Genomic DNA, 26,788 nt, shown 5'->3' on the forward strand with positions numbered 1-26,788 from the left:
TATGCCTTGCCTTTTGTGAACCTCCTGACTCTGTGATGGCCACTTCTAAGCTTGTACTCGGAATGGCTTTGTTTGCCAGGACTTGGGAGTAATAAACCTGAAGTCTCCTTATTCTTTCAACCAGCCATCTTACCAGACTATCTCTGCTCTCCACTGCGTTATATATAAGGCAAACTCCAACAAAAGTGACAACGGAGGATGGTTTGTTTTGAAACTCTGGACTGTTGGGTGTGCAACACACAGTGATTTGAAAGCCCCCCCCTTTCCCCCCAGGAGCCCTGTGCTGCCCTTTAAATGCCCAGTTTTCAGAGGTTTAAAGAGCAGCATTGGGCTGTTTTTGAAAGGGCTTCATGAGTTGCTCACATGGCTCTTTGAATCTGCAGTTTTCAGTGGCAGCTGAGGTACAGAAGGCTTGGAATTGTGGGTCAATTTAGAGCCCCTGGTGGGGCCAGCAATGGCCTATGGGTCAGATGTTTCCCATCTCCGTTGTAAGGAATCGCCTGGGCTCAATTGCACTCCTTTGGCATTCACACTACCCACCTCTTTTATGTTGTGATGGATCCTGCTCCAAGAATGGCAGCTCCCATGCTGCCCTGTGGAATGAGGTGTCAGGGTGGGGAGGTGGGATGACAGTGCCACACTGAGGAAAATGAAAACGATTCCTTAGAAAGGATATACAGTGGTACCTCGGGTTACAAACACTTCAGGTTACAGACTCTGCTAACCTGGAAGTAGTACCTCGGGTTAAGAACTTTACCTCAGGATGAGAACAGAAATCGCGCGGCAGTGGCAGCGGGAGGCCCCATTAGCTAAAGTGGTACCTCAGGTTAAGAACAGTTTCAGGTTAAGAATGGACCTCAGGAATGAATTAAGTCCTTAACCAGAGGTACCACTGTATTTAGATACAGGTGAAACTCGGAAAATTAGAATATTGTCGAAAAGTGCATTCATTTCAGTAATGCGACTTATTATTTTTTAATTTTACTTTTAATTTTTACAAATGCTTTCTTTTGGAAATTCCACAGTAATAAAACAAATATTTACAGTAATACAGAAATAAACATCACTATTACATTTCATTAATTACATTCCATTTATAATTCACAAATAATTACAATTACAACAAATAAAGGCTTGACATATCTTGCTTTGCACGCCATGCATCTATCTCATATATTGGTTTCACCTTTTAAGTTGCTTTACTGAAATAAATGCACTTTTTGACGATATTCTAATTTTCCGAGTTTCACCTGTATATCAGAATAACAAAAGCAGCTAGGGAGCTAATTTTGACCTTTGGGTTACAAGGGAGTCAAAGGTATACTAAAGAAGGAAAGGGAGATTGCAGATAAGCTGAATGAATTCTTTGCCTTTGTCTTCACAGCCTATGCCTTGAATTAACTTTCACAGGGAGGCTGAGAATCTGATACAAATAGCAGAGAAAGTTATTCTAAGATGTAATGATAAAACAAAAACTGACACATTGTTGAATTTGGATGGCACCCACCTCAGGATTCTTGAAGAAGTCAAATGTGAAATTGCTGATCTTCTAACGGAAATGCTCCCCCTTTCCCACTCCAAAAGGAGTCCAGTTGGGAACTCATTTGCAGTGGGACCAGAAGACTGGCAAGAAGCCGCTTCTGGTCTCCTGAAGTTGGCTCATTCCAGCACAGGAGAGGAGTAGATGGGAGGGTATTTAAGGCTTCACCTCCCAGTTTCCTTCTTCCAAAAGCAGCACCCAGACTGCCCCACCAGTATGCAATGTGGGTATAACTGGTTGCCAGTTTGGGGGCCAAGAATCTTCTGCTTCCTTCTGCGATTGGCTAACAGTAGGATATATTTCCGACTACTCCACATTGTGGGGTGCGGGTGGCGCTGTGGGGTAAACCACAGAGCCTAGGGCTTGCCGATCAGAAGGTCGGCGTTTCGAATCCCTGTGACGGGGTGAGCTCCCGTTGCTCGGTCCCTGCTGCTGCCAACCTAGCAGTTCGAAAGCACATCAAAGTGCAAGTAGATAAATAGGTACCGCTCCGGCAGGAAGGTAAACGCCGTTTCCGCCTTTCGAATCCCTGTGACGGGGTGAGCTCCTGGAATGTGGCCAATTTAACATGAATCTTTAAAAAGGGACTGCAGAAAATGACCACTCCCCACATCAAATGGGGGGCGCTTTTTGTGTGGTTGTGCACAGCCCCCCGGATCCCAGTGTGACTCCTGGTAGTTTGGGCTGGCCTCATCCTCCCCAGGCTGGATACCTGGAGGTCTCCACCTACCTCAGCCAATCGCCCAATCCCGCCTGGGGAGCCGTTGCTAGGGGATTGGCCAGGTAAGGGGAGGGACCGTCCTGCCCACACAACAGAAGGTGAATCTTACCTGCGAAGCAGCCGTCAGCTCCAGAGCTTCTCCCACCCTCCCCTCCCTCAGTTAAGTCTTCTTTTGCAGATTAACCTATTCTCCACAGGTACGCAGGTGCTGCTACATCAGGGTCGCTGTTGAAGGGCCAGAAATGAATTTTCCTGCATTGGCAGGTTTTGCCTTTCCTGTAGCAAAACACCACAACTTGGGTGGCTTCAGGCCTTGGGTGGAATTCCTTTATCTTCCTAAAGGGGGGGTGTTAAGCGGTGACCCACGTCCCCCTTGATACCAGGGTTCCCCGTTAAAGGGGTCTTGAGGGGAGGCATTGACCATACGCCAAGAGGTTGTCATTGCTCTCCCCTCCAACGGCAGCGAAATGGAGGGCAGGCTCTCTGCTTGAACACATGTTCTCCAGAGCCAGCCCAATCCCCACACATTCTGGATAACCCCAAAGACTCCCAGATCCCCAGCTAGGGACTGGGAAGGATAAATGCCCAAAGCCTGAGCCATGATCTCTCTACAGCTGAAACTTAAAAAAGTTGTGGCCAATTTTAATCCCTTAGCAAGTTGTCTCCAGTCATTATTCCGCTCAGGGGTCGCCTGGGCTTGGGAGAACTCTGCCTGTCCACGCAATTACAGGGTAATCGCCTTAATGCCTGTTACTTGAAAACTGACGGAAAGAAAGGATAGAATTACCGACTATATGTAAATTATTATATTCATAGCTTGCTAGCCAAATCTCTTTTGACAGTTTCATTGATAAGTTTGCATAAATGAAGGCGAGGAAGAAGTAATTCAAGCCAGTTGCCTCTTTAGAACTAAATGATTCATTAATCATTCTAATAAAGGATTTGTGTTTGCATTGAACAAATATTCGATCTTATCTATTCTTAATTTGAGCAATTGTCAATATTACTTAGAGAGAGAAAATGATGATTTATAATTTCCTGATGTTGTAAGATGTTCTTCCATTGAAGTGGTTTGCCGATCTAGTGAATTGACATTATTCATGGTTATTAATCAGCTTATTATTAAATGTTGCATACTGAACCACGGGGCACCAATGTGATGTCATCTACATATTGTTGGACGACAGCTTCCATTAGCCCTGGCCTTTGATTATGGCCCCATCTGCATTATACATTTAAAGCAGTACCCCACTTCTTGAAGCAGTTGCAGCTTCCCCCAAAGAACCCTGGGAGTTGTAGTTTGTTAACGTTGCTTAGTTTTTAGTAGATACCGTATTCCCCTGGCATAGCTGCAATTCTCAGAGTTCCCCACAAAGAGAGATTGATTGTTAAACCCCTCTGAGAACTGTATCTCTGTGAGAGAATAGGGGTCTCCTGATAACTCTCAACACCCTTAACAAACTACAGCTCCCAGGATTCTTGGGGGGAAGCCATGTTTATGATATGATACTGCTTTGATTTAATTTGAGATACTCCAGATGGGACCTTAGCTGAAATTCAATTTGATTCAGATTTTCATGCAAACATGTCTAATTTGCATTTTCTGCAATAACATGTAAGCTGAAATTCGGCTATCATTCACTATTTGCACTTCTCTACAGTTTTGCACTTAAGTTTTCCAACCAAATAATGTGTACACAAATGCATATGTTAGCAGAAAGTGTGCATAAAATGTATATGGTAGTGAAGATGGTGTAGAAGATGCATTATTGCCCCCCCAAAAAATGTGCATTTTAGGAGAAATTAGCACTAAAATGCTGGCTTAATGCAAACTGATTTAAGTTTGGAAAACTGAGACAAATCACAAGCGAAAAGATTTGTTTGGTCCCAGGCTACCTCTGTATCACCTTGGGACAGGGACAGAAATTGCATGCTGCTTTTAATGGAATGAAGGATACACAAGGCAGCATTTCCTGCCCATGTCCTTCTCTAGTGGTAGACCAGGAAGCAACTCCTACTTGAGGTCCTCTGAAACAAAGAAGTGGGATACACAGGCAGCATTTCCTGCCCTTGTCCTTCTCTAGTGGTAGACCAGGAAGCAACTCCTACTGAGGTCCTCTGAAACAAAGGAGTGGGACGGAGCCATTGGATCTTATCTGACCCATTAGGGAAGCAGCCTTTTGTTACTGGCAGTTTGTCGTTTCTAGGCAACAGTTTCCTCTGAGATCCTCCAAGGTTGCCATTTTCCTCACCTTGTCTAGCTCTGTGAGAATCCTTATTGAGATGGGGAAGGATAATTTTCTCTTACGAAGCCCGTGTTTGAGATAATTTCCCTTCTATTTTTCTTGGCCTTGTGGGCTCGTTTCGTTGCTTTAGCTGAATGCACAAAGTGTGAGAAGTTTCAAACTCCACATTTTGTCCGCAGCTTCTCAAAGGTTAATGTGGTGCTGCAGTTGAACTACATTACCCTCATCCGGCATTTGAAATAAATATGGTCAAATTATTGCCATATGTATTTCCCAAGAGCAGGAAGCAAAGCCGGAGACGGGGGGGAGACGGGGGTGTTTGTTTTTGTTGCATTATCTATAGAGATATATATATCTATAATACACACACACACACACACACACACACACACACACACACACACACACACACAGTTGATGATAATGTTGCCTGGCATTGGAGCTTTAATATTTGTGATCCAGCATGCAGGCCAGAAGGTAGGAAGGCAATTCATCTCTTTTAAAACACATTTTACCTCCCTTCTCTCCAGCTGCTGCTGAGAGACTAACAAGAGACAGAGGGTGGGTGGGTGAAGGTTGTGGCTTTGGGGTAATATAATAACAGGTCACTTCATCTTCTTGTTGTTGTTTTTAGAAAGTCCTATCACAGCTTTCCTGTAAAAATCTCCTCAGAGCTGTCAGGATGTCCATGATTTGAGGACTTGACTCTCGCCAGGGCCAAGACCAGCGCATCGCATAATTGGACAAGTGCTAGTGTCCTTGCCCCCATCTTACAAATGACACTGGGTCCCTCCCCCATAGTGAAGGTGCATGTGTGTTATTCCCCACTTTTCTCCCACAAGCACTTACCCGATCGTCCTGAAATTTGGCCACAACCTCAGAGTCACATGTGAACAGGTAATCATGCAGTTACACTGACCAGCTGACACACCTAACACAGGTAAAAACCTGGATTTGTGGTCAAAAAAATGGCGCCCTCCAGTGGACATGCAACGGACAACGGACAAACATACTCCACCAGGAAGAGGGAGTTGGGGGATTCACAGGGATAAGCGGACGGCGGGGGGGACGGGATGGACAAACAGAATAGATTGTGGATCGGGACAAGGTGGGGGCAATCACAGGGATTAGTCACAGCAATGCATGGCAGGGCCAGCTAGTGTGTGTGTGTGTGTGTGTGTGTGTGTGTGTGTATGTATATATATATATATATATATATATATATATATGTATCCGGATGCTGACAGAAGTCATGGTCCCATCCCAAGTGGTTGGATTGGGTGGCATAGCTGTCATTCTAATTTCCCCATGATTAAATATGGTGTGTGTGTGTGTGTGATTCCATTCACATGTAAACTTGCACTTTCCAGCACAATATGTAAAGTGAAGCACATCTGCTTTTTGGAATTTGCAAGTTGCTTTCCTTTGCAGCAGCTGAAAGTATTATCCAGTAGGAGAAAATGAGTGGTGTAGTGGTGTATAATTATTGGCAGGGTTGCTGAGGGATGAGTCGAAGGGGTGGATTTCGGGGAGGGGGGAGGGAGGCCAGCAGGACCTCCAGATGTTTAGCTTTAAAAAGCAAGCCAATTGGGCATTTCTGAATACAGTGGAACCTCGGTTTATGAACACCTCGGTTTATGAATTTTTGGTTTATGAACACCGTGGACCCATCTGGAACGGATTAATTCATTTTCCATTACTTTCAATGGGAAAGTTCGCTTCGGTTTATGAATGCTTCAGTTTATGAACAGACTTCCGGAACCAATTACACCCATGCTTCAGTTTATGAACGCTTCAGTTTAAGTACTCCACGGACCCGTCTGGAACGGATTAATCCACTTTCCATTACTTTCAATGGGAAAGTTCGCTTCAGTTTATGAACGCTTCAGTTTAAGTACTCTGGAACGGATTAATCCACTTTCCATTACTTTCAATGGAAAAGTTCGCTTCAGTTTATGAACGCTTCAGTTTATGAACAGACTTCCGGAACCAATTGTGTTCATAAACCGAGTTACCACTGTAACATCGGAGCACAAAACACAGACATAGCTTCCACACTCTGTAGCGCTAGAACGGACCCCAAAGTTAATCTGTTCCAACTCCCTGCAATGTAGGAATCACAGCTAAAGAATCTCTGACAGATGGCCATCTACCTCTGCTTAAAAATCTCCAGTGAAAGAAAGCTCACAGCCTTCCCAGGTAGTTCCTTCCACTGTTAAACAGCTCTTACCAACATTAGGTTTGGGCCCTACTCTCTGGAGCAGGAGAAAACAAGCTTGCTTCATCGTCCATGTGACAGCCCTTCAAATATCTGAAGGTGGCCTTCATATCACCTCCCAGTCTTCTCTTCTCCAGGCTAAACACACGCAACTCCCTCAACCACTCCTCATAAGGCTTGGTTCCCAGACCCTTGAACATCTCAGTCACCCTCCTCTGCACATAATTGTTTTCGTAGGTCAAACACCTGCTCTCCAATAGTGGGTTGCCCAGGGATTCATTATCTATGTAGAATAGAATCATAGAGTTGGAAGAGACCACAGGGGCCATCCAGTCCAACCGCCTGCCAAGCAGGAAACACCATCAAAGCATTCTTGACATATGCCTGTCAAGCCTCTGCTTAAAGACCTCCAAAGAAGGAGACTCCACCACACTCCTTGGTAGCAAATTCCACTGCCGAACAGCTCTTACTGTCAGGAAGTTCTTCCTAATGTTTAGGTGGAATCTTCTTTCTTGTAGCTTGAATCCATTGCTCCGTGTCCGCTTCTCTGGAGCAGCAGAAAACAACCTTTCTCCCTCCTCTGTATGACCTCCTTTTATATATTTGAACATGGCTATCATATCACCCCTTCACCTTCTCTTCTCCAGGCTAAATATACCCATGTGGTTGGTGGGAGTGGATGAGAGTGAGCCTTGGATGTGGAGGACGGATGGGAATCCTGGATTTAGGCCCAGCAAATGGCGATTCTGTCTGGAGTCCTTGATTAGACTTTGAGGGAAATAATAATAATAATAATAATAATAATAATAATAATAATAATAATTCAAAAAACAAAGCAGGAACTGCTTCATAGGATGCTGCCTCTGTGCTGAGTAGTGTGTGCAGCACATCAGAGCAGTTGTGGTCTTCATGGGTTAATCTCTGGGGAGGTGTGTGGGTTGATGGAAAAGGTTGAACTTGATTGCGTTCTGGTCCCATTTAGCTCTGTAATTCTCTCCTCATCATGTATCCATCATCGGAGCGCGGAAATGCCTGATTTCTGTCTTCTTGTGCTTTGGAAATGTGTGAGGTGGTGTTGACTGCGGAGGAGGTGGCACAGCGTTGTTTAAATTTACCCACGAACAAATATTTTTGCTTCTTTACTCTTGTCTCTCTGTTTTCTCCCCCCCCCCCAATTTCTCCTCTAATTACTGGTAATCGGAAGAAAGCAGAAAGCATTATAAATGACCCTCTAATGGGCTTGGAGTAAATTATCCCTTCCCCACTATCATTTTGCTTTAAATGGGATGTGTTCCGCCTTTCTTCTTCCCTCGTAAATTCTCCTCCACCACCACCACCACTCCCGTGCTATGTCTGCCCTCAGCCTTCCCTTCCTCCTCTTTCAAACAATTAAAATGATTATATTGTTCAGTGTGTAGGGGAGGGAGAAGATCTACATTTTATGATAAAAGATACCGGCTCTCAAACAAAAGAATGACTAGGTCTGTGCTGTGAATTTGGCTGATTTTTTTTTTGGGGGGGGTGATATTGCTGAGTGGTGTACGATTAGTGGACTAGGCAGGCATAGGCAAACTCGGCCCTCCAGATGTTTTGGGACTACAACTCCCACGATCCCTAGCTAACAGGACCAGTGGTCAGGGATGATGGGAATTGTAGTCCCGAAACACAAACAAAGCTGTACTTGATGGATGAAAGGATACATGATTTCTGACATGATTGAGAATCGCATCGCCAGGGACGGAGAACTTTAAAGCATTAAGATTGGAATGTGGAAAATATGAGGACAAGAAGAAGAACAAGAAATACGAGAACAACAAGAAGAAGGTAGGAACCAAGATATTGGAGATATACTTCAGAGGTCCAGAATATTGGAAGCCCAGAAAAAAAAAAGGATTGTAAGTTAGTTGTTTTTTATTTTAGTATTGTTTTAATTGGATTATGATTATGATTTGATGGATATGTTAATTGGCTGTTCTTACTGGAAAATCAATAAAAATGATTATTATTATTATCATTATTTTAAAATAGAAGCGTCTCCACCCCCATCATTCAGCCTGGACACTGAGATCCAGTGCTGAGGGCCTTCTGGTGGTTCCCTCATTGTGAGAAGTGAGGTTACAGGGAACCAGGCAGAGGGCCTTTTCGGTAGTGGTGCCCGCCCTGTGGAAGGCCCTCCCATCGGATGACAAGGCAATAAGCAGCTATCCTATTTTTAAAAGACATCTGAAGGCAGCCCTGTTTAGGGAAACTCAGCCAGATGGGCGGGGTATAAATAATAAATGATGATGATGATCTAAGTCTAGGGTTTAAAAAAACCCTAATTAAATATTATCCCTCCCCTTGAATTCATTTGGGGTTGTACAGTATCTGGGTCAGGTATCCCCCAGGTTGGCTTGGGGAGACCAGTGTACAACCCTAACAGCTATGAAGTTTTGCTGGATCCCGTCGGACCATAGGAAAAGTCTATCAGTGGCTATCATCTATGACAGTGAAATAGATGTTTAGAGATGGCATATCTCCCAATGTGAGTCATTGTGGTGAAATTGAAATAAAACATGCATTATATTAGGAGAAATTGCTTGTAGAAATGTGCACACTGGTCAAAACTGCATGGAAATCTGTTTGGATAAATCCACACTAAAATGCTGAATAATTTTCTATGAGGGTTGCTGCAGAAATGTAGGCATTTGAATTTAGGGTTGCAAAAATGAACCCAAACTGACGAGTCCTACCAGCCCTAATTGCAAGACAGACTATGTGACCCTCTCTGCAACTGGCTCTCTCAAATATATTTTTCAGGCAGGGTAAGAAGTTGGGAGCTACATAAACCATTTGTTATTGGTGGCACAGGCTTGCCATGACTTTGCGGAGTCACTAGGGATTTCTGGCACCAAAAGCTCTAGGAGGTAGCCTTACTTGGAAATGTGACATGTACGTTTAAGGTGATACAAGGCCAGTGCAGAAATAATTGGTTTGGGCAGAATGGCATGATTTCATTGTAAAACAACAACAACAACACACACACACATGGAGGAACGTGGCTGGCCTCCATCTAATGTGTTTCTTCACCTTTGAGTTTACTGAACAAGGAAAAGAAAACATTAGGGTAAAGGATACTGGTCCTAGTATTGGCAGTCTGCAATAGTTACTCTGTCATTCATTTCATATATTTTCCAAGGTTATTTGCCATCTATATCCTGTTTATTAGTGTATGTGCACTACATATGTTTGCATGTGTGTGAGAGAGAAAGTCAATAAGAATTGCGTGTGTGTGTGTGTGTGTTATTGTGTGTCAGTGTTCAAATTCTGGCTAAGTATTTTCAAGCTGTTTCACGAATGTGCTTTGTTTGTTGCTGAGATGCTTTGTTCATTATGTGGTATTTAAGCCAATAACACAATGCAACAAGAGTCAGTAACTTGTGACCCTCCTGCTCCACAAATTTATCCATCTCAGAACAGTGGTGGCTCTCAATATTCAGTGGGCTCCTCTGTTGTGCTGCTCCGCCTGCCCCCAGCGCCCAGTGCAGCCAAACCAGTCATGCTACCCTAAAATTGCCTCCACACTGAACACATTGGCCAGGGCAATCCAAAACATCTGGAGACTCACTGGCTCCCCTCATGTGGCTTAATTCATTATTACTTTGTGCTTGTCCACAGTCCTTAGGTGGGACTGGTGAGTGCTCTGCCCCATCTGAAGCACTGCATAGCCCAGTTTCTTTAAAGTATATTTCCAAAATTGTTTAAATTGTGATACTGCGTCTTTCGTTTTAAAATTTAGAAGTCTGGGTTTTGTTTGAACAGGAAGGTGCATGATTAAATATATCTCATTGGCATCTGATGTCACCTGCCTCCAACAGTTGCACTCTAAATTCCACCTACTTGACCCACTTAACACTGGCAGTCAAATGATGAATGGCAGATCTTTCAAGATCACTTTCCCTTCTTTTTAGCACGTTGAAGTGCTCCTGGTAAAAGAATAAACATCTTTTAGAGACTGTGAGTATGTGGGGGCAGGAATGACTTGAGAACGTGAGGGAGTTCTTACTTAGTGCAGGTGCTCCTTAGAAGCGAAAGCTGGTGCTCATTAGAACCAGTGGGGCAGAAGGCTGGGAGCCCAACAGTAGGTGGCGCCAGAGCCAATGAGAGGCAGAGCCAAATAATGCCAGTTTAGTCCCCATCCTTCTGCCTGCTGAGTTCTGCAAGGGCAATACTGAGACGAAGAAAGAAGAGGAGCCAATATTGGAGAAAACCAACTAATTCTGGATTGGTTCCCACAACTTTCAATGCTGGGATCTGCCCCTGGATTGGTTGTAAGTTAGGAGCGAGTGAGGTGGGCAGTGACCGACTCTGGGGTTGCGGCGCTCATCTTGCATTATTGCATTATTGGTACAGCTTCCAGGTCATGTGGCCAGCATGACTAAGCCGCTGCTGGCGAACCAGAGCAGCACATGAAAACGCCGTTTACCTTCCCGCTTGGAGCAGCACCTACTTATCTACTTGCACTTTGACGTGCTTTTGAGCTGCTAGGTTGGCAGGAGCTGGGACCGAGCAATGGGAGTTCACTCCATCGCGGGGATTCGAACCGCCGACCTTCTGATCGGCAAGCCCTAGGCTCAGTGGTTTAACCCACAGCACCACCCGCGTCCCTGCTCCACCTGTGCACCTGTTTAATGTGCACCTGTTTAATGGGGCATATTCCATTTGCTGCAGTGGAACTGCCTCCACTGAGTACTACAGGGTAAGACAACCCAGACAAGAATTTCAAAAAGAATGGGGGGGGGATGCAGAGAATACTTTACCAAACAGTGCCCCAAAATATATATCTGGACTTGTTTCGATTAATTTCTACAGGAGACTTTGCGGTTTTTAAAAGTCATAACTAGGAAAAATTGTAGTAATCACATATAAAAGAAACAGTAAACAAGAAGTAAATAAGGAGGCCATTTACAGGATAAAGGACGTCTTTTATTTTTATAAAAAAATTCCTTCAGTAGCACCTTAAAGACCAACTAAGTTTATATTTTGGTATGAGCTTTCGTGTGCATGCACACTTCTTCTTCTTATTTTTATGTTATGTTTTCTTTATGTAAGGGGATAGGAGTTTAATTTTGATAATGAAATTGTCAATGGTGGTGGGTTTGTTTGTGTGTATGAGTTGTTGTGTACTATGTTGTAAATAATAAAAGAAAAAAGAAAGAAGAAAGGGTAGGAGTGTTGTCGCAAAGGGAGAGGGAGTTGTGATGTTGCATGCCACAGCTCTGAACTGGTACTGAGAACCAATACTAGGGTAAAGCATGTATTCAGAGGTGCGTTAGAATCAATGCTCCTTAACTCTCCCAGCTGCAAACAACAACAACAACAACCAACAACAACAACAACAAGTCACAATGCAAATCCATAAGAATTTTAGTTAAATATTCAAATGAGGCCATTTCAATCTGGGCCACTTTTGTTCACTCGCATGCCGTACTAATCAGCGGGCGATTTGGAATTTGCAAAGGTATCCAGAAATTAATACACACAAACAAATAGGAACAGGGGAGAGAGAGAAACCTGGAGAAAATGGTAATTCTAGTTGAAGATAGAAGGCTGAAGCCCAAAGTTGTCGAACTCTTCTGCCTTTTGGTGTGTTTGGTTCTTTTGTTTTGGGAATTGGATTTGGTCCTCATCTGTCATGACCCTGGAGTCAGATTCACTGGCAGAGGAAGGGGGTGGGTGAGGACCTCCCTGGGTGTCATCCCTGAGGGGTGATATTGCCCTGCTTCCCCCGGATGCTTGCCATGGGCAGCACCCCTCTGGGACGCTTGTCCCGCCCCCTGGGTGGCTAGCACCGCCCCGGGTGCACAGCATGTGCACTGTTCTGGGTGCCGGAGCAGCTAGCTCCGCCTCTGGTCAGATTCCTCAGCTTCAGAGGCTGGGGGAGAGGACTTTGAAGCAGGAGAAGCTGGGCATGCAGAGGAAGCCTCATAAACACTCTCAGATGAGCTCGCTGGGCCAATGACTTCTTGGCTTTGAGGATGCAGCACTGCCATCCCCTGACTGGGAGGACTCTCCTGCAGAAGACCTAGAAAGCCCTGAGACTCCTGCTCCATTGTTTAGTTGTTTAGTCGTTTAGTCATGTCCGACTCTTCGTGACCCCATGGACCAGAGCATGCCAGGCACTCCTGTCTTGCACTGCCTCCCGCAGTTTGGTCAAACTCATGTTCGTAGCTTCGAGAACACTGTCCAACCATCTCGTCCTCTGTCGTCCCCTTCTCCTAGTGCCCTCAATCTTTCCCAACATCAGGGTCTTTTCCAAGGATTCTTCTCTTCTCATGAGGTGGCCAAAGTATTGGAGCCTCAGCTTCACGATCTGTCCTTCCAGGGAGCACTCAGGGCTGATTTCCTTCAGAATGGATAGGTTTGATCTTCTTGCAGTCCATGGGACTCTCAAGAGTCTCCTCCAGCGCCTTCTGCTTCATTACAGTTGGAGATTACTGGAGAAGGGTAAATACAGAAGCATCCTGCAGTACTGACAATGAAGCTGCTTTGCAGTCATAGCAGGGCTCCGTTTCAGCTTGTTCCTTGCTGGAGCAACTTCAGAGCTCCACATTCCCCCAGAGCACTGGTCTTCAGCTGGGTCATTGTCTGATCCAAGGTGGCTCATAACAGGAGCACTATCACCATGCACATATGTGGCAAAGGTCCAAGAAATGGGTCCCCAAATGCGTGTTTGGGTTAAAAGCGTCTGAAAAAGGATGCAGACTACTGCCCCAGAACCTAGCCTGAAACCTGCCTTACCTTCAGTCAGCCAGAACCTTCTCCCACCTTGCCTCACCTTACCTGCTGGGTGACCTTGCTGTGGCACATCACAGCATCTGATCTGCACTCCAATTAATTGTTTTAACGGGAGAAGTGAATCAAGAAAGTGGCTTCACTCATTGCCACAATATTCTGCATTCCCTTGACTCATTTTCACATCAAGAAAATCTCCAGCAGATCTCTTCCTGGCTACGAAGATGGACATCAGATTTCAGCTTGCAGCAAATCTCACTCTTCCAACTTTTCATAAAAAAAAAAACACTGAATATTATTACTCCTATTTCATGGAAAATGCCAAAAGCGCCCTTACTTCACAACTTAGCAATGTGTCTCTGTAATGACGCATGACGCCTTGGATCTTTTATGACGTTAATATCCTTGAGTGGAGAGAGAAATTTGATCCCTCCGTCTCCACCAGCCATGAATTGTTGTATTTCCTTTCACTCAGAGAAGATAAATATTATGAAGCGCTTAACTGCCCCATAGCCTTCGGTCCAGCTCTCTGATGTAGTTAAGGCAGGGTTTTTTGTGCGTGGTGCTTTGTATCCTCTTCCTTCCTCTATATCTTTAGGAGATGCTGAACGTGATTATTTTTCAGAGCTCAGTTTTGGACTGCCGCAGCACTTCAATTTCCTAAAATGAAATGGACCAGGCTCTCAGCCATAACAGCAGTGGTGCCATATGACTGAGAAGCTTCTCCCCTCACCTTTTAACATGTGCATGCAAGAGACAGAACAGATGCAGTAGATAATGGTGCTGTGCTGTGTTCGTCCTCACTCTTCTTCCTTCACATGCTCAGAGCTTGGAGCCAAACTCTTGGTCCATCTAGCTTAGTCTTGTCTGCACAATGACTGGAAGTGGCTCTCTACTCTTTTCAGGCAGGAGTCCTTCCCAGCCCTACCTTGAAATGCCAGAGATGGAACTGGGAAATTTTGCCTGGAAAGCCAAACGCTCTACCACTGAGCGACAAACCCTGCTTTGTATTGCTGCCTTAAGGTGAATAAAACCATTGATCTGTGTAGGACCCAACCAACGAATTCAAATTCGAAGGAAGGTGATTCCTATTAAACATTAGGAAGAACTTTCTGGTGGTAAGAGTTGTTGAACAGTGGAATGAAGTTACCTGGAAAGTTGGTGGTGGACTGTAATGAGGCTGGGTTGCTTTCTCGTGAGTAACGCGCTCCAAACTCTGTACCTGGTTTTTACAGAGTTTTATTATACTGTATGCATATGTACAGAACAGAGCATAAATGTCCATGACCGTTCAGTCTGAGTCAGAATCCGGAAGTGCCGCTCAGTGGGACTTTCTCCAGCAAAGCACTCTTGGTGCCCTAAATCTCCTCCTCTCCCCTCTACGCTTCCCCCCTCTACGTTGCTGAGGGGGTGGGTGTAACCCCCTCCCCTCTGGAGCTGGACAACTGTTGGGCAGGTGCTTTAGTCACTGGCACCTCCCCTTCTGCAGCGCTCTGGTCCGACCCCCCGGACCTTGCCTGTTGGCTCCTTGTACTCCCAGCACCCCCAAGCTCCTGCGTCTCCATCCCTGGCTCCACACCACCTTCCAAGTGATGCTGTGAACCGTCAGCATCCTGAGGTTCCTCCAGGTGAGAGAGCCCTGGCACCACCCTTCCGGGCTCCCTGCTGACCCCTGGTGGTCACTAGGGGTTTTCATTTTTTATAAAAAAATATGATTTTTATTAAATTTTCTGTTTTACAATTTCAAATAAGATATCAGTGACTCCCCTTCTTCTTTCCATGCTTCATTTTGCATACCTTATATCCCTGAATATTTTAGAAAAACTATACCAATCAGTTTTCCATTATTACATCCATCAAAACTTATTTACACGGTTGAATGTATCTTAATGCTGCCAGCGTACACTATTATTTCCCATATATTCAATAAATGTTTTCAAATCTTCCTTAAACTTAAGTTCTTCTTGTTCTCTTATTCTATATGTTCAGTCTGCAAATTCTGCATATTCTGTCAACTTAAGTTGCCAATCCTCTTTGGTTGGGACCTCGCTCATTTTGCATTTTGGGGATAACAAAACACAGGCTGCAGTTGTTGCATACATAAATAACCTTTTCTGACACTTGGGAATTTCAGTCTGGATTATCCCCAACAGGAAGGACTGTGGGGTTTTTTTGGGAAAGTAAAGTCATTTGGAGGTTTTCAAGCAGAGGTTGGATGTTCACATTCTTCAGCATTGGCGTCGGTGACTGGCAATGACTCTCCAGCATTTCAGACGAAGGAGTCTTTCCCAGTCCTGCCTGAAGATGCCGTAAGATCAGAAGAGCTCTAGGCACTTACTGTGTCACTTATATGATCTGTACAACATCAGGCACAACATGACTGCTAAATAGTCTAATTAGTAGCAGCAGTTTTAGTGGACTTTCTGCAGTGTACAGAAGGAAGCTCTTTAATAAACATTCTTTTTCACATGGAGGAATACTAGGTTGTGTTTTCTTTTCAGTGCTGCTGCAGAGTGCCACCATCACTCAGTCAAACAGAAGTATTATGTATTTTGGATGTAGGAAAAAGGAGAGACAAGTTAAGAGCTCTCTCAATGACAAAAATTGCCGGTGTACAGAAGCTTCTAGATGGAAGGCTTGTATAATAAATCTGAGTGAAAACCTTGAGCATACCCCAGGTCTTTTGTTAATCTGGAGATAGGATGACACAGGAGGGAACTTGGGGTTTCATAAGTGCTCAGATACGCTAAACATCCCTATCTTTGCTTCTTATATTTTTTATTATTTAATATAAGCAACAGCAATCCTTCTGTTTCACTTGTGTTTTGACAACCAGTGGTTGGGTGCATGGCTTGCTCCACCAAGCTTTCGTAAGATTTGCTCAATACTCGGCAACAGACCTGTGCTTTCTGGTTAAGAGCAGCATGGCCTAGAATCTTGGGGAACTCACCAAATCACTTGACACGTTCTATTTCAATCTGCCTCTAGTAAAATTCCAGGGAAGTGCATCATAGCTAAGCAGTCATGGCTCAGTAGCAGAGGACCTGCTTTGCAGCTCAGTATCTGTAGCTCAGTAGCAGATCATCTGGTTTGCATGAAGGATGTCCCAGGTTCAATTCCTGGCACCTCCAGCTTGGGCTGGGGAGACTCTGGAATCCTGCAGAGCCTTTGTTGTATAGTGTTGACAATACTGAGCTTGACGGACCAGTCTAAGGCAGCTTCCTACCTTCTTATGTGCTAGTAAATTCTCAAGTCCGGCACCAATATGTGGCATACTGGGGCAAGGGCCTGGTTGCAGCAGGCCCGTGACCAGCAACTGGGCTTCCCATCATTATCGTCACCACTGCTTGCCTAAGCATGATGTTGTTGTTGGTGCTCAATGGAGCCTTGAACCCCACGTTCAACTCTGTGCCAACAGAGACTTAATTATGGTGTTCAATGTCCCGGCTCCCGGCTGGCTGCTCGCTCACTTGCCGAGTGCTGCCGGAAATCGCCTCTGCGCATGCCCGGGTGCCCAGACATGCGGACACGGGCAGCCTGGCACCGGAAGTTGCTTCTGGACATGCACAGAACCAATTTCCGGTGCCGCTCTGCCCATGTCTGGGCACCGGAAATCGGGCAGAGTCAGCACCGGAAGTCTGGACATGCGCAGAAGCGATTTCTGGTGCCGCGCCGCTGCTGATCCTTTATTTTCCATTCTGAAAGTTGACAGCTATGCAACAGTCCTCCACCTCTCACTGCAGGACTGGAGCAGGGGACCGGTGGCAGCGCACACCAGAGTTTGAGGCCACCTGTACATGAATTTCCTGGTATCGCTGATTTAATTTTTTCCTGGTGTGGGTGTCATTCCAAGATGGAGAACTCTGAGGCCTTAAGTGCGTTACAACATGTGTACCGACTGTTAATACTGCTGGTTTATGTTTTTAAAATTCTGTCTGTATTATAAAGGGTTTTATTGTAAACTGCCTTGAGGTGGTTTAATAAAAGATAACATTTAAGTCAATACAAGTTCACTTCTTACTTGAGGTGGGCTTTCATGAGCCCTTGAAGAACATGTCTGAGCCTGAGCTTAGAGAACTTCACTTTAACTTCTTTTCTTTTGATTAATGTTTTAATTTGGACCAAAAAAGAGATATTCTTTATAAACCCTAATAAAAAACAAACACCTTTTTATCAGAGAACACTGGCATTCCTAGTTGAATGATTGAGGGACTGAGCCCTTGTGTCTGGGACGAAGTGAATTTCTCAGTGGCCCAACAGAACAGGGACTCTTAGTATCTCACGACACCAGAACTTTGGGTCACCCAAGGAAGCTGAATGTTGGAAGATTCAAGAGAGACAAAAGAAAGTACTTTATCACACATTGAACTATAGAATTTCCTCCCACAAGAGTCACGGATGGGTACCAACTGTCAGAGGCACTATGTCCCAGTTGTTGGGAACTGCAGGTGAATGGAGTGCTGTTGTGCTCACATTCTGCTTGTGGACCTCCTATGTGGATCTGGTTGGTTACTGTGAATATTGGACTGGATGGGCCATTGGTCTGATCCAGCAGGCTCTGTTTATTTCCTTATATGTTGTTCTTATGACGGAGGAACTGGTTTTGTAGTAGGGTTAGAATGTAGTAGCCCAGAGTGGCTGGGACAACCCTGCCAGATGGATGGCATCTAAATATATATATATATATATATATTTATTTATTAGCCAATTTCAGCATTGTCAGTCCCCATTGTTGCTACTGACTCCTCTCTGTTTGAAACAGCAAGAGTCTTCCTTTTTTTGTTGTTGTTTACTGGTGGGGAGTGTGGTGGAGGAAAGAGCCTGAAATAAAACCCTTTATGTTTTTCTCATTTTCCTTGCAAATCCTTGAGAGGTGCCTTGAGCGTTCGAGCTTTTTCAAGCATCCCATTTGCAGAAGCTCCCTAGTTTTCAAGGTGAGCTGGCTCTCTGGGAGGGGTTGAAGTACCCATCAACCACCATATACTCACATGAATCAAAGTATTTTCCTTAAGGCAAGCCTTAGGATTGATTCCTCCTTTTCCAAGGCCAGGTATTTCTAAGACAACTTTTCAATCACTGAGGAGTCACATTGTCTTTTTCCAATCTTGACGCCGGGCACTTAATGTATTCCTCCCACCAAGAGCACCTGTCTACGTTTTGCAGATCTGCCATTGCATACACTTTAAAACAAAGTGACACTTTGACTGCCTTAGTGAATCTCTTCTGACAGGCTGATCTGGCAATGGGGAGCGTGGTGAGTGGGATGACGTGCAGGGCTGGGGCAGAATGGGAATGCACATATCCAAATTGTTGCATCTCACCTGAGAACACTTAAATTTTTGTGACAATGGCTCTGGGTGCCTTTTGAGATGTGGGATGGGGAGGAAATGACCTGGAAAGGAGTGTGGCGCAGTGGAACTTTTCCTGATAGGAGTGGACTGGCTTTATGATGCATTGAATTTATTTCACGGATTCCAGGAGCTGGAATTGCTGTGTAAGGCAGCCAATTGATCCATGACTATGGGAACATGTTACAAGATCTATTAAGGAGCCTCTGGGAGGGGCTGCTGCTAGCTCAGCCGGCAGATGCATGTGGAACAAAGTTTTGAAGATTGGGCCCTAGGTCATCAAATTGCGTGCCGAGGTCACCGGATTCCCCCCCCAATAAATTCACACACACACACACACACATGAATTAAGTTTAAGGTTTTTGGCATTATTTTGGCCACAACTTTATTAAAATACAATCAAATGTGAGTGGTTGCTTAGGCATTGGTTAACCCATCTGTCCCCCGCCCTGGGACAGATCCTGCACTGACTTTCTCTAGTCGATTGTGGAAGTCAATAGGTAAACATTCTCAGTGGGAGGACAGAGCCAGGTACCAGGCCCTTCTTGTCCTCCCTCGAATGTTCCCCGAGGCTCAATTTGCTCTGTGTTAGGCCCAATTCCCCTAGCGGGGTACTGACGAGAGCCGTTTGAGCCCCAGGATTCCTTTAACGGAATACCTCTATAAGCAGCAGAAATTTAGCATAATTTTTTCAGCCTTTCCAAACTCCTCTTTCCATACTCCTCTTTCCAGCCAATTTCTTACCAGCCAATTTTAACCAATGTCTAACCGCCAACCGGCTCCCTCGGCCAATAATGCGAGATGAGCGCGCAACCCCAGAGTCGGTCATGACTGGACCTAATGGTCAGGGGTCCCTTTACCTTTACCTTTTTAACCGCCAACCTAACAAGTTGTGACGATTTGCTTATGCAGTAGGCAAAAACCAAATGGCAACAGCCAATCAGCCAGATGGCAAAATTCCTACCAGGCCCCTGCCTCAAAGCAGGCCTCCCCCCCATGACAGGCACAGCAACATCAATACGCAAAGCATCCTCAAAAAAAGGAGGTGGGCGGGTGGGAAATCCGAAGCGCTTGGCAAAAGTGAAACCAATATAGCCCCGTAGGGGGTTTTATAGGCTAGGGGCCGTCCCTTATTTCAAACGGCAACACTCTTTTCGTCCCAGCAACAGCACCAAATGCCCAGACCTGCCAGTGGCCATTTTATCTAATCTACCTAACAACAACAGGGTCATCCTAATTTCCCCTCCCGCAACGCGTGCTCTCCATAATTGGAGAACCCGTTTTACTGAGCTAAACAGTTGGAATAGGTATATTCCAAACCCCCAGAATGCCTGTTTTTGAGCTGAAGGCCTAAATTGGAGGTTTGGGTAAGAAGAATATACTTTAAGATGATTTGGACAGCTTGTTTTTAAGTATGGAAACTGATTGCATTCTAACCATACATAATTGGTGAATATGCAATTCCCTGACATTGCCTCCCCGCCGCCCCCCCCCCCATGCACAGTGCCTTGAAGGAAGAGAACACCAGCATTGCAACATTACATTGGGGAGCACATGAATCCAGGTCTCGTGGCATTGCGCTCTTTTGTTTCTTGTTCACCTTCTGTCGAAATAAAGGAACGCCACAAAAGGCCTGCCTGGAGGGGTCGCAGGGTCCCTCAACCGAAGCGATGGGAAAATAAATATCACCACGAAGAATAAAAATCATCCATCAAAGTGCTCAGTAGTGCCTGACAACGAGGGAGGTGTGAATCTCTCCTAAAAATAAATGTAAAAATGTCAGGTGCTGCTGCTCTCTATAATGCACAGTGAAGCATGTCATAAAATATTACTTTGTCTTTCCATCCTTTCTTAATGTGCTTGGCTTTTCTTTCTTTGACACTCGTTCTTGCCCCTTGGCTCTTTCCTTAAAGAGAGTGGAGCAAAAAGCACTTTGTGTTGCAGAATGTCCAAGGTTGTGTATTATGCACGCTGTGTCCTATTTATTTCTTTGAAAGCTTAAATTGGCCATTAGATCTGCATTCATTTTCGCTCAGTGGAATGGACTACCTTGGGAAGGTGGCGAACTCTCCTTTGGAGGTTTTTTTTTTTAACAGAGGTTGGATGGCCATCTGCCAGAGATTGTATAGCTGTGATTCCTGCATTGCTGGGGATGGGGGCTAGCTAGATAATCCCCCCAAGTCCCTTCCAACTCTGCAATCCTATGATTCATTCACTGAAAAGATAGGTATTTACTCGGCAATTCCTCCCTTTCTCTGAATTAGTCCCTTTTCAGCAAGGCAGTGGGAAGTAGCTAAATCATGATACAGATAGTAGACGGGGGTGGAGTGGAGGAATTGATAAAGGTAAGAACATGGGTAGGCAAACTAAGGCCTGGGGGGGGCGGATCCGGCCCAATCGTCTTCTAAATCCAGCCCGTGGACGGTCCAGAAATCAGTGTGTTTCTACATGAGTAGAATGTGCCCTTTTCTTTAAAATGCACCTCTGGGTTATTTGTGGGGCCTGCCTGGTGTTTTTACATGAGTAGAATGTGTGCTTTTGTTTTAAATGCATCTCTGGGTTATTTGTGGGGCATAGGAATTCGTTCATTTCCCCCCAAAAAACTATAGTCCGGGCCCCCACAAGGTCTGAGGGTTTGCTGACCCCTAGTTTAGGGGGTTTCATTGCTGCTGTTGATACTATTTCCTTTTAATGTTTACTTTTAGATCTTATGATTTATGTGGTAATCTCTCAATTTGGTTGCGTACTTTTAACACATTTTATTTATTGTTCATGACTGCTTTTGCTATGTTTGTAATTAAAAAGATACAAGTTGCAAGCCACTTTGAGCAGAACTTTACCTATGGAAAGGCAGCAGACAAATGACGATGGTAGTGGTAGTGAATCATGTAGGTGTTGCTGGAAGAACTCCAGTGGAACAGAAACGATGTTGTGTGTGACAAATACAAGGTGGAAAAGAAAATGAAACCTTCTTACATCCCTAGAGAGTGTGTGCCATTTTTTCCTCCTTCCTTCTTACAGTTCTTTGTGTTTTTCAAGGCTCAGATTAATTCTGTTGGATATTGCTTTTACCCTAATCACTTGGAAAAGTGAAGCAAATGTGTGTGTGCAAAGACACACACACACACACGATCTGTAACCGGGACAGCTGATCTGGGGAAAGGGACAGAAATTAGCAGGGGAAGGAGTGGGAATCCCAATACACACTCAAAAAAGATGACGTGCTCACAGGCCCAAAAGGTTTAGCAACGCCTGGGTTACATCTTTGATTCTGGGATAAAGAAGCAACGGTTGACTCCCATTTTTGAAAACTGATCCTATTTTTCTCTCTCCAGGTTTGTCCAAATCACTGGGACTCATTGAAGGCTATGGTGGCCGCGGGAAAGGTGGGCTTCCTGCCACACTTTCCCCTGAGGAGGAAGAGAAAGCCAAGGGACCACATGAGAAATACGGCTACAATTCCTACCTCAGTGAGAAAATATCACTGGACCGTACCATACCAGATTATCGACCAACCAAGTAAGTCCCTCATTTCATACTAGGGACTGACGGATCGGTCCATTTTGCTTCTCTCAGTTTCTTATTTTTCTGATCCCTGATCCAGTTCTCCATATTTCTGCTGCAAAATTGTGTGTGTGTGTGTGTGTGTGTGTGTTTGAAAGGGGAAGACGCTGTAGTATTATAAATTGTGAATCATTGTTGGTAAAAAGTATAAGCTAAGGGGAGAAATAATAGCAAGATTAGATATTGGAAATTTTTTAGAGATATGAATTAAATGTTTGAATGTTAATAATATAAATTGGTATTTATAGATGGGTATTGAGTTGAAAGGTATAGAGAGAATTGCAATAAGAGGTTTAAAATATTGTGAAAACTGCTTAAAGGTTAATTTTAATAGGGACCCAATGAGGGGAGATCTGAGGAAGTCCACAATGTGATGAAAAAGTTATGAGTAATATTTTTCTTTCTTTCTTCTTTTGTCTTTTTTGTATTTTTGCTATTGTTGTTTGTTTTTGTGCTTTTTTTAAAATGTGTTGGTGAACTATTTTGTATGGGAGGATTATTAATGTGAATTGATTGTTTTTGTTCCTTTTATAAAATTAATAAATATATTTATATATAAAAAAGAAAGAAATCCTCATGAAACAATTATCAGCACAACATTTTGGTGTGAATTTCTCCTATTCAACAACATATAAAAATACAATAAAGCATTTAACATTAAAAATCTTCCCTATACAGGGCTGCCTTCAGATGTGTTCTAAAGGTCTTATTGTTATTTATCTCCTGGGCTCAGGCGTCACATAACTCCATACCCTCCAACATTTCTTTGATGAAAATAGGGACATCCTAAGAGAAAGCAGGACATTCCCAGAAGGGAGGTAAAGGGACCCCTGACCATTAGGTCCAGTCGTGACCGACTCTGGGGTTGCGGCGCTCATCTCGCATTATTGGCCGAGGGAGCTGGCGTACAGCTTCCGGGTCATGTGGCCAGCATGACTAAGCCACTTCTGGTGAACCAGAGCAGTGCATGGAAACGCTGTTTACCTTCCTGCTGGAGCGGTGCCTATTTATCTACTTGCACTTTGACGTGCTTTCGAACTGCTAGGTGGGCAGGAGCTGGGACCGAGCAACGGGAGCTCACCCCGTTGCAGGGATTCGAACCGCCAACCTTCTGATCGGCCAGCCCTAGGTTCTGTGGTTTAACCCACAGCGCCACCCACGTCTTTCCCAGAAGGGAAGCACCCCTCAAATCCCCATGGATTCCCTGTATAGGGAAGTTTTTAATGTTTAATGTTTTTTTATGTTCTTGTGTATGCTGGGAACTGCCCAGAGTGTCTGGGGGAACCCAGTCAATTGGGTGGGGTACAAATAATAAAATAATGATCGTGATTGAAGATTTATACAAACTCGCAGCGTATGAACAACTTGCATATACAGTGGTACCTTGGTTTATGAACACAATTGCTTCCGGAAGTCTGTTCATAAACTGAAGCGTTCATAAACTGAAGCGAACTTTCCCATTGAAAGTAATGGAAAGTGAATTAATCCGTTCCAGATGGGTCCGCGGCGTTCGTAAACCGAAAATTCGTAAACCAAGGTGTTCATAAACCGAGGTTCCACTGTAAATGCAGACTTGCCACGGACAAATTCAATGATATTTGGAATCCATTCTTACAAATACTGTAATAGGTTTAGATATGGTGGAGTACAATAAATTGGGCCCTCCCTGCAATAGAGGGCATGTGTTGTTGTGGGTCCCGGCAATCAGGCCTAGGTGTTGGGGCGGGGACTATTGGAGCAGCCACAACACCCTATTGGTGGTCTCTCAGACGGGGTGCAATTGGGCTGAGGGCATGCCAGTCTACAGAGTCTGAGAGACCACTATTTAAGCGCTGCACGTGACCTTAGAGATCCTTCTTCTCTGGCACAGTGCATCGAAACACCCGCCCACCTCTCCCTTATTTTAGGGCTTGCGCTTGACCTTGCTATGCCGTCGTGTGTCGCCAACCGTTGGGGTTGGGGCATGGCAGGAATTTTCCCCACTTGGCTGATTGGCTGTTGCCACTTGGGTTTCGCCTGCCGCAAAGCAAATCGTCACAACTTGTAAGGTTGGTGGATAGACTCTGGTTCATGCTGATAGGGGTGGCAGAACCCTAGCCAACCCTTTCCATGGGTATTCATTTAAGTGGAATCCTGGGACATCTGGTTGGTCTTCCCCGGTCGGGGTTGTGCCCCCTCCAGAGTTCGGGGCACATCTGGGGGAACCATGGGCCAGGCTGTCCCAGATGTTCACCTATCCTATGCTGACTGATGGTGCGCCCTGAGTCAGCGCTACTGTAGGTAGCTTTGGAACCAGAGCCTATGCAACAACTCACTTGATTTGTAATCAATAATGTTGTGGTCTAAATTCTGCCCAAAACCAAACCAAAAATATGAGTCCAGTCTGAATTTATTTCTAGGCTGGGTTAAAGGGTCTCCACACACAACAACCTTGTAAAATATACGGTTTTGGGTTCCCTCCCGCCCCCTTTATTTTCCCTTCTCTTTCTCTTTCTCTTTTCCCCTCTTTTATTTATGTTTCACAATGTTTAGTGCACATATGTACTTTTTGAACTTTCAATAGAGATGTTTAAAATCTAAAAATAATAATGATGGCGATGGCGATTCCATGGCTCCCCAGCCAAGAACTTGGGAGTAAATTCACCCTCCCTGTGCTGTGTGAGCTTTGGGTACATGAATCCAACGCAGGCCTTGCTGTCCAGCATTCACCAAGGTGAGCAAGGCAGGCCAAAGAACACACACCCCCACACACAAATACACCCCCAATTCCCTTTCCTTTCCAAACTGAATGCCAAACAGACCAAAGACACAGGTAACGCATAAGCCAGGAGAACCCTACAGTGTGAAGTCAGCAAAAATGGGGAGTTGGGTTCACTGCACTCAAGAAAAATCACTAGATAGCCCCCAGCAATGGTGGCTTGCAGAGAGAGAGAGAGAGAGAGAGAGAGAGAGAGAGAGAGAGAGAGAGAACCACTGTAGAATTATGGGGTGTGTAGAAGCTCAATGAAGAGGAGGGGACGGAATAGGCATAAATAGCTGCTCAGCCACCTGCCTGCCCATGTGGTTCCCCATCCCCTCCCCTTGGGAGAGACCAGCCCTCGGCTTCTCACAAAGGGGTTGTGTGTGTAACAATTTCTTTCCTGCCAAAGAGTGGGGGCAACAGAAACACAGCATTTGAGGCTTTCAGGCAAAACAATGTAGAGCAGGTGGTGCCAGGGTGTTTTTGGCCAGGGATGGAGAAATGGGAAAGCTTGGTCAGGATCTGGGGTTGTAGCGAAACCTGGAGGAAAGGTTTGTATCTTGGCGGTAGAGCTCACTGCATTGCAGGAAGAAGGTCCCAGAGCCAATCCCCGATATCTCCAGGCATTGCTGTGAAAGACTCCCCCCCCCCTTGAAATCCTGGAAAGACCACTGCCGCTCACTGGTGAGCAGCGGTTGGAAGCCGGTGGCCCTCACATCAGCCCTAGTCATAATGGTCAGTGACTTGGAGTCTGAGCACACCTGGATGGTCACATGTTCCCAGCTCGGGCATCAAGAATACATGAGCTAGGTTGGCCAATGGTGCAAGGCAGCTTCCTGGCATCTTCTCACATCACAATTGGTCATTTTTAGTTCTGTTAACCTAACAGCTTGCATGCACTTGGCAGAAGTGAATTTTGGCATGCCTTGAATTTTTCAACTGTGCAGATGTTCTTTTGTAACTGCTCTTCTATCCCTCCCACCCACCTTTGGAACTCTAAATGTTGGGTCTGGCTTCACTTTGAAGAAAGAAAAAAGAAAGCCCTGAACTACTTACAAAAACCGTTTCAAGGCTTTGGGCTGTAAAACCATCTTACTTTTGCTCACGGAAATTAATGGGCATGACTAGCATAGGACCATTAATTTCAGTGGGTTTCCTCTGAGTAGAAATTGGATACAGCCTAACTTCCTTCCTCTTGAAGGAGTGAATGCCTCTCCCAAGATGAATGTTATATTGTACACTTCCCTCACCTGAATGTCATTTAAAGAAAAAAGAAAAAGTACATTTCGCCCTTGTCTGCAAGGTATGCTGTTTAGTTGAGTAAAACTCACATGATTAATCAACTAAGATTTATTTCTTATGCATGATTATATGCCTCTCTCACCACTCAGAAGTACTGTTTCATGTCCTTACCTTCTGATCTGCTTCCAAGGTCTGGCCCCCTTTAACAGATTTCAACAATAAGCCTCTCCCAGAAAGATAGTTGTGTTAGTCTGTTGCATTAAAAAAAGCAAGGTTTCATGGACCAGAATCCACTTTATTAGATGTATGGTGGGAGGGATAAAAAAGAGAGAGAGAAATGTTAGCCATAGGGAAGGGCTATGGGGATGTTGGGTGCAGCGCTGGAGGAAGGGGTG

General features: G+C 44.8%; 1 protein-coding gene across 1 annotated transcript in view; it reads left to right on the plus strand.

Annotated features, from left to right (window-relative positions):
• GALNT17 (polypeptide N-acetylgalactosaminyltransferase 17) overlaps positions 1-26,788 on the plus strand; it is a 121,440-nt gene that overhangs the window by 18,513 nt on the left and 76,139 nt on the right. Inside the window, exon 2 of the mRNA XM_035139012.3 lies at positions 22,183-22,366. Coding sequence (XP_034994903.1) covers positions 22,183-22,366 — 184 coding nt within the window. The remainder of the gene's footprint in view (positions 1-22,182; positions 22,367-26,788) is intronic.

Source organism: Zootoca vivipara, chromosome 14, assembly GCF_965207765.1.
Source record: "Zootoca vivipara chromosome 14, rZooViv2.hap1.1, whole genome shotgun sequence".
Lineage (NCBI taxonomy): Eukaryota > Metazoa > Chordata > Lepidosauria > Squamata > Lacertidae > Zootoca > Zootoca vivipara.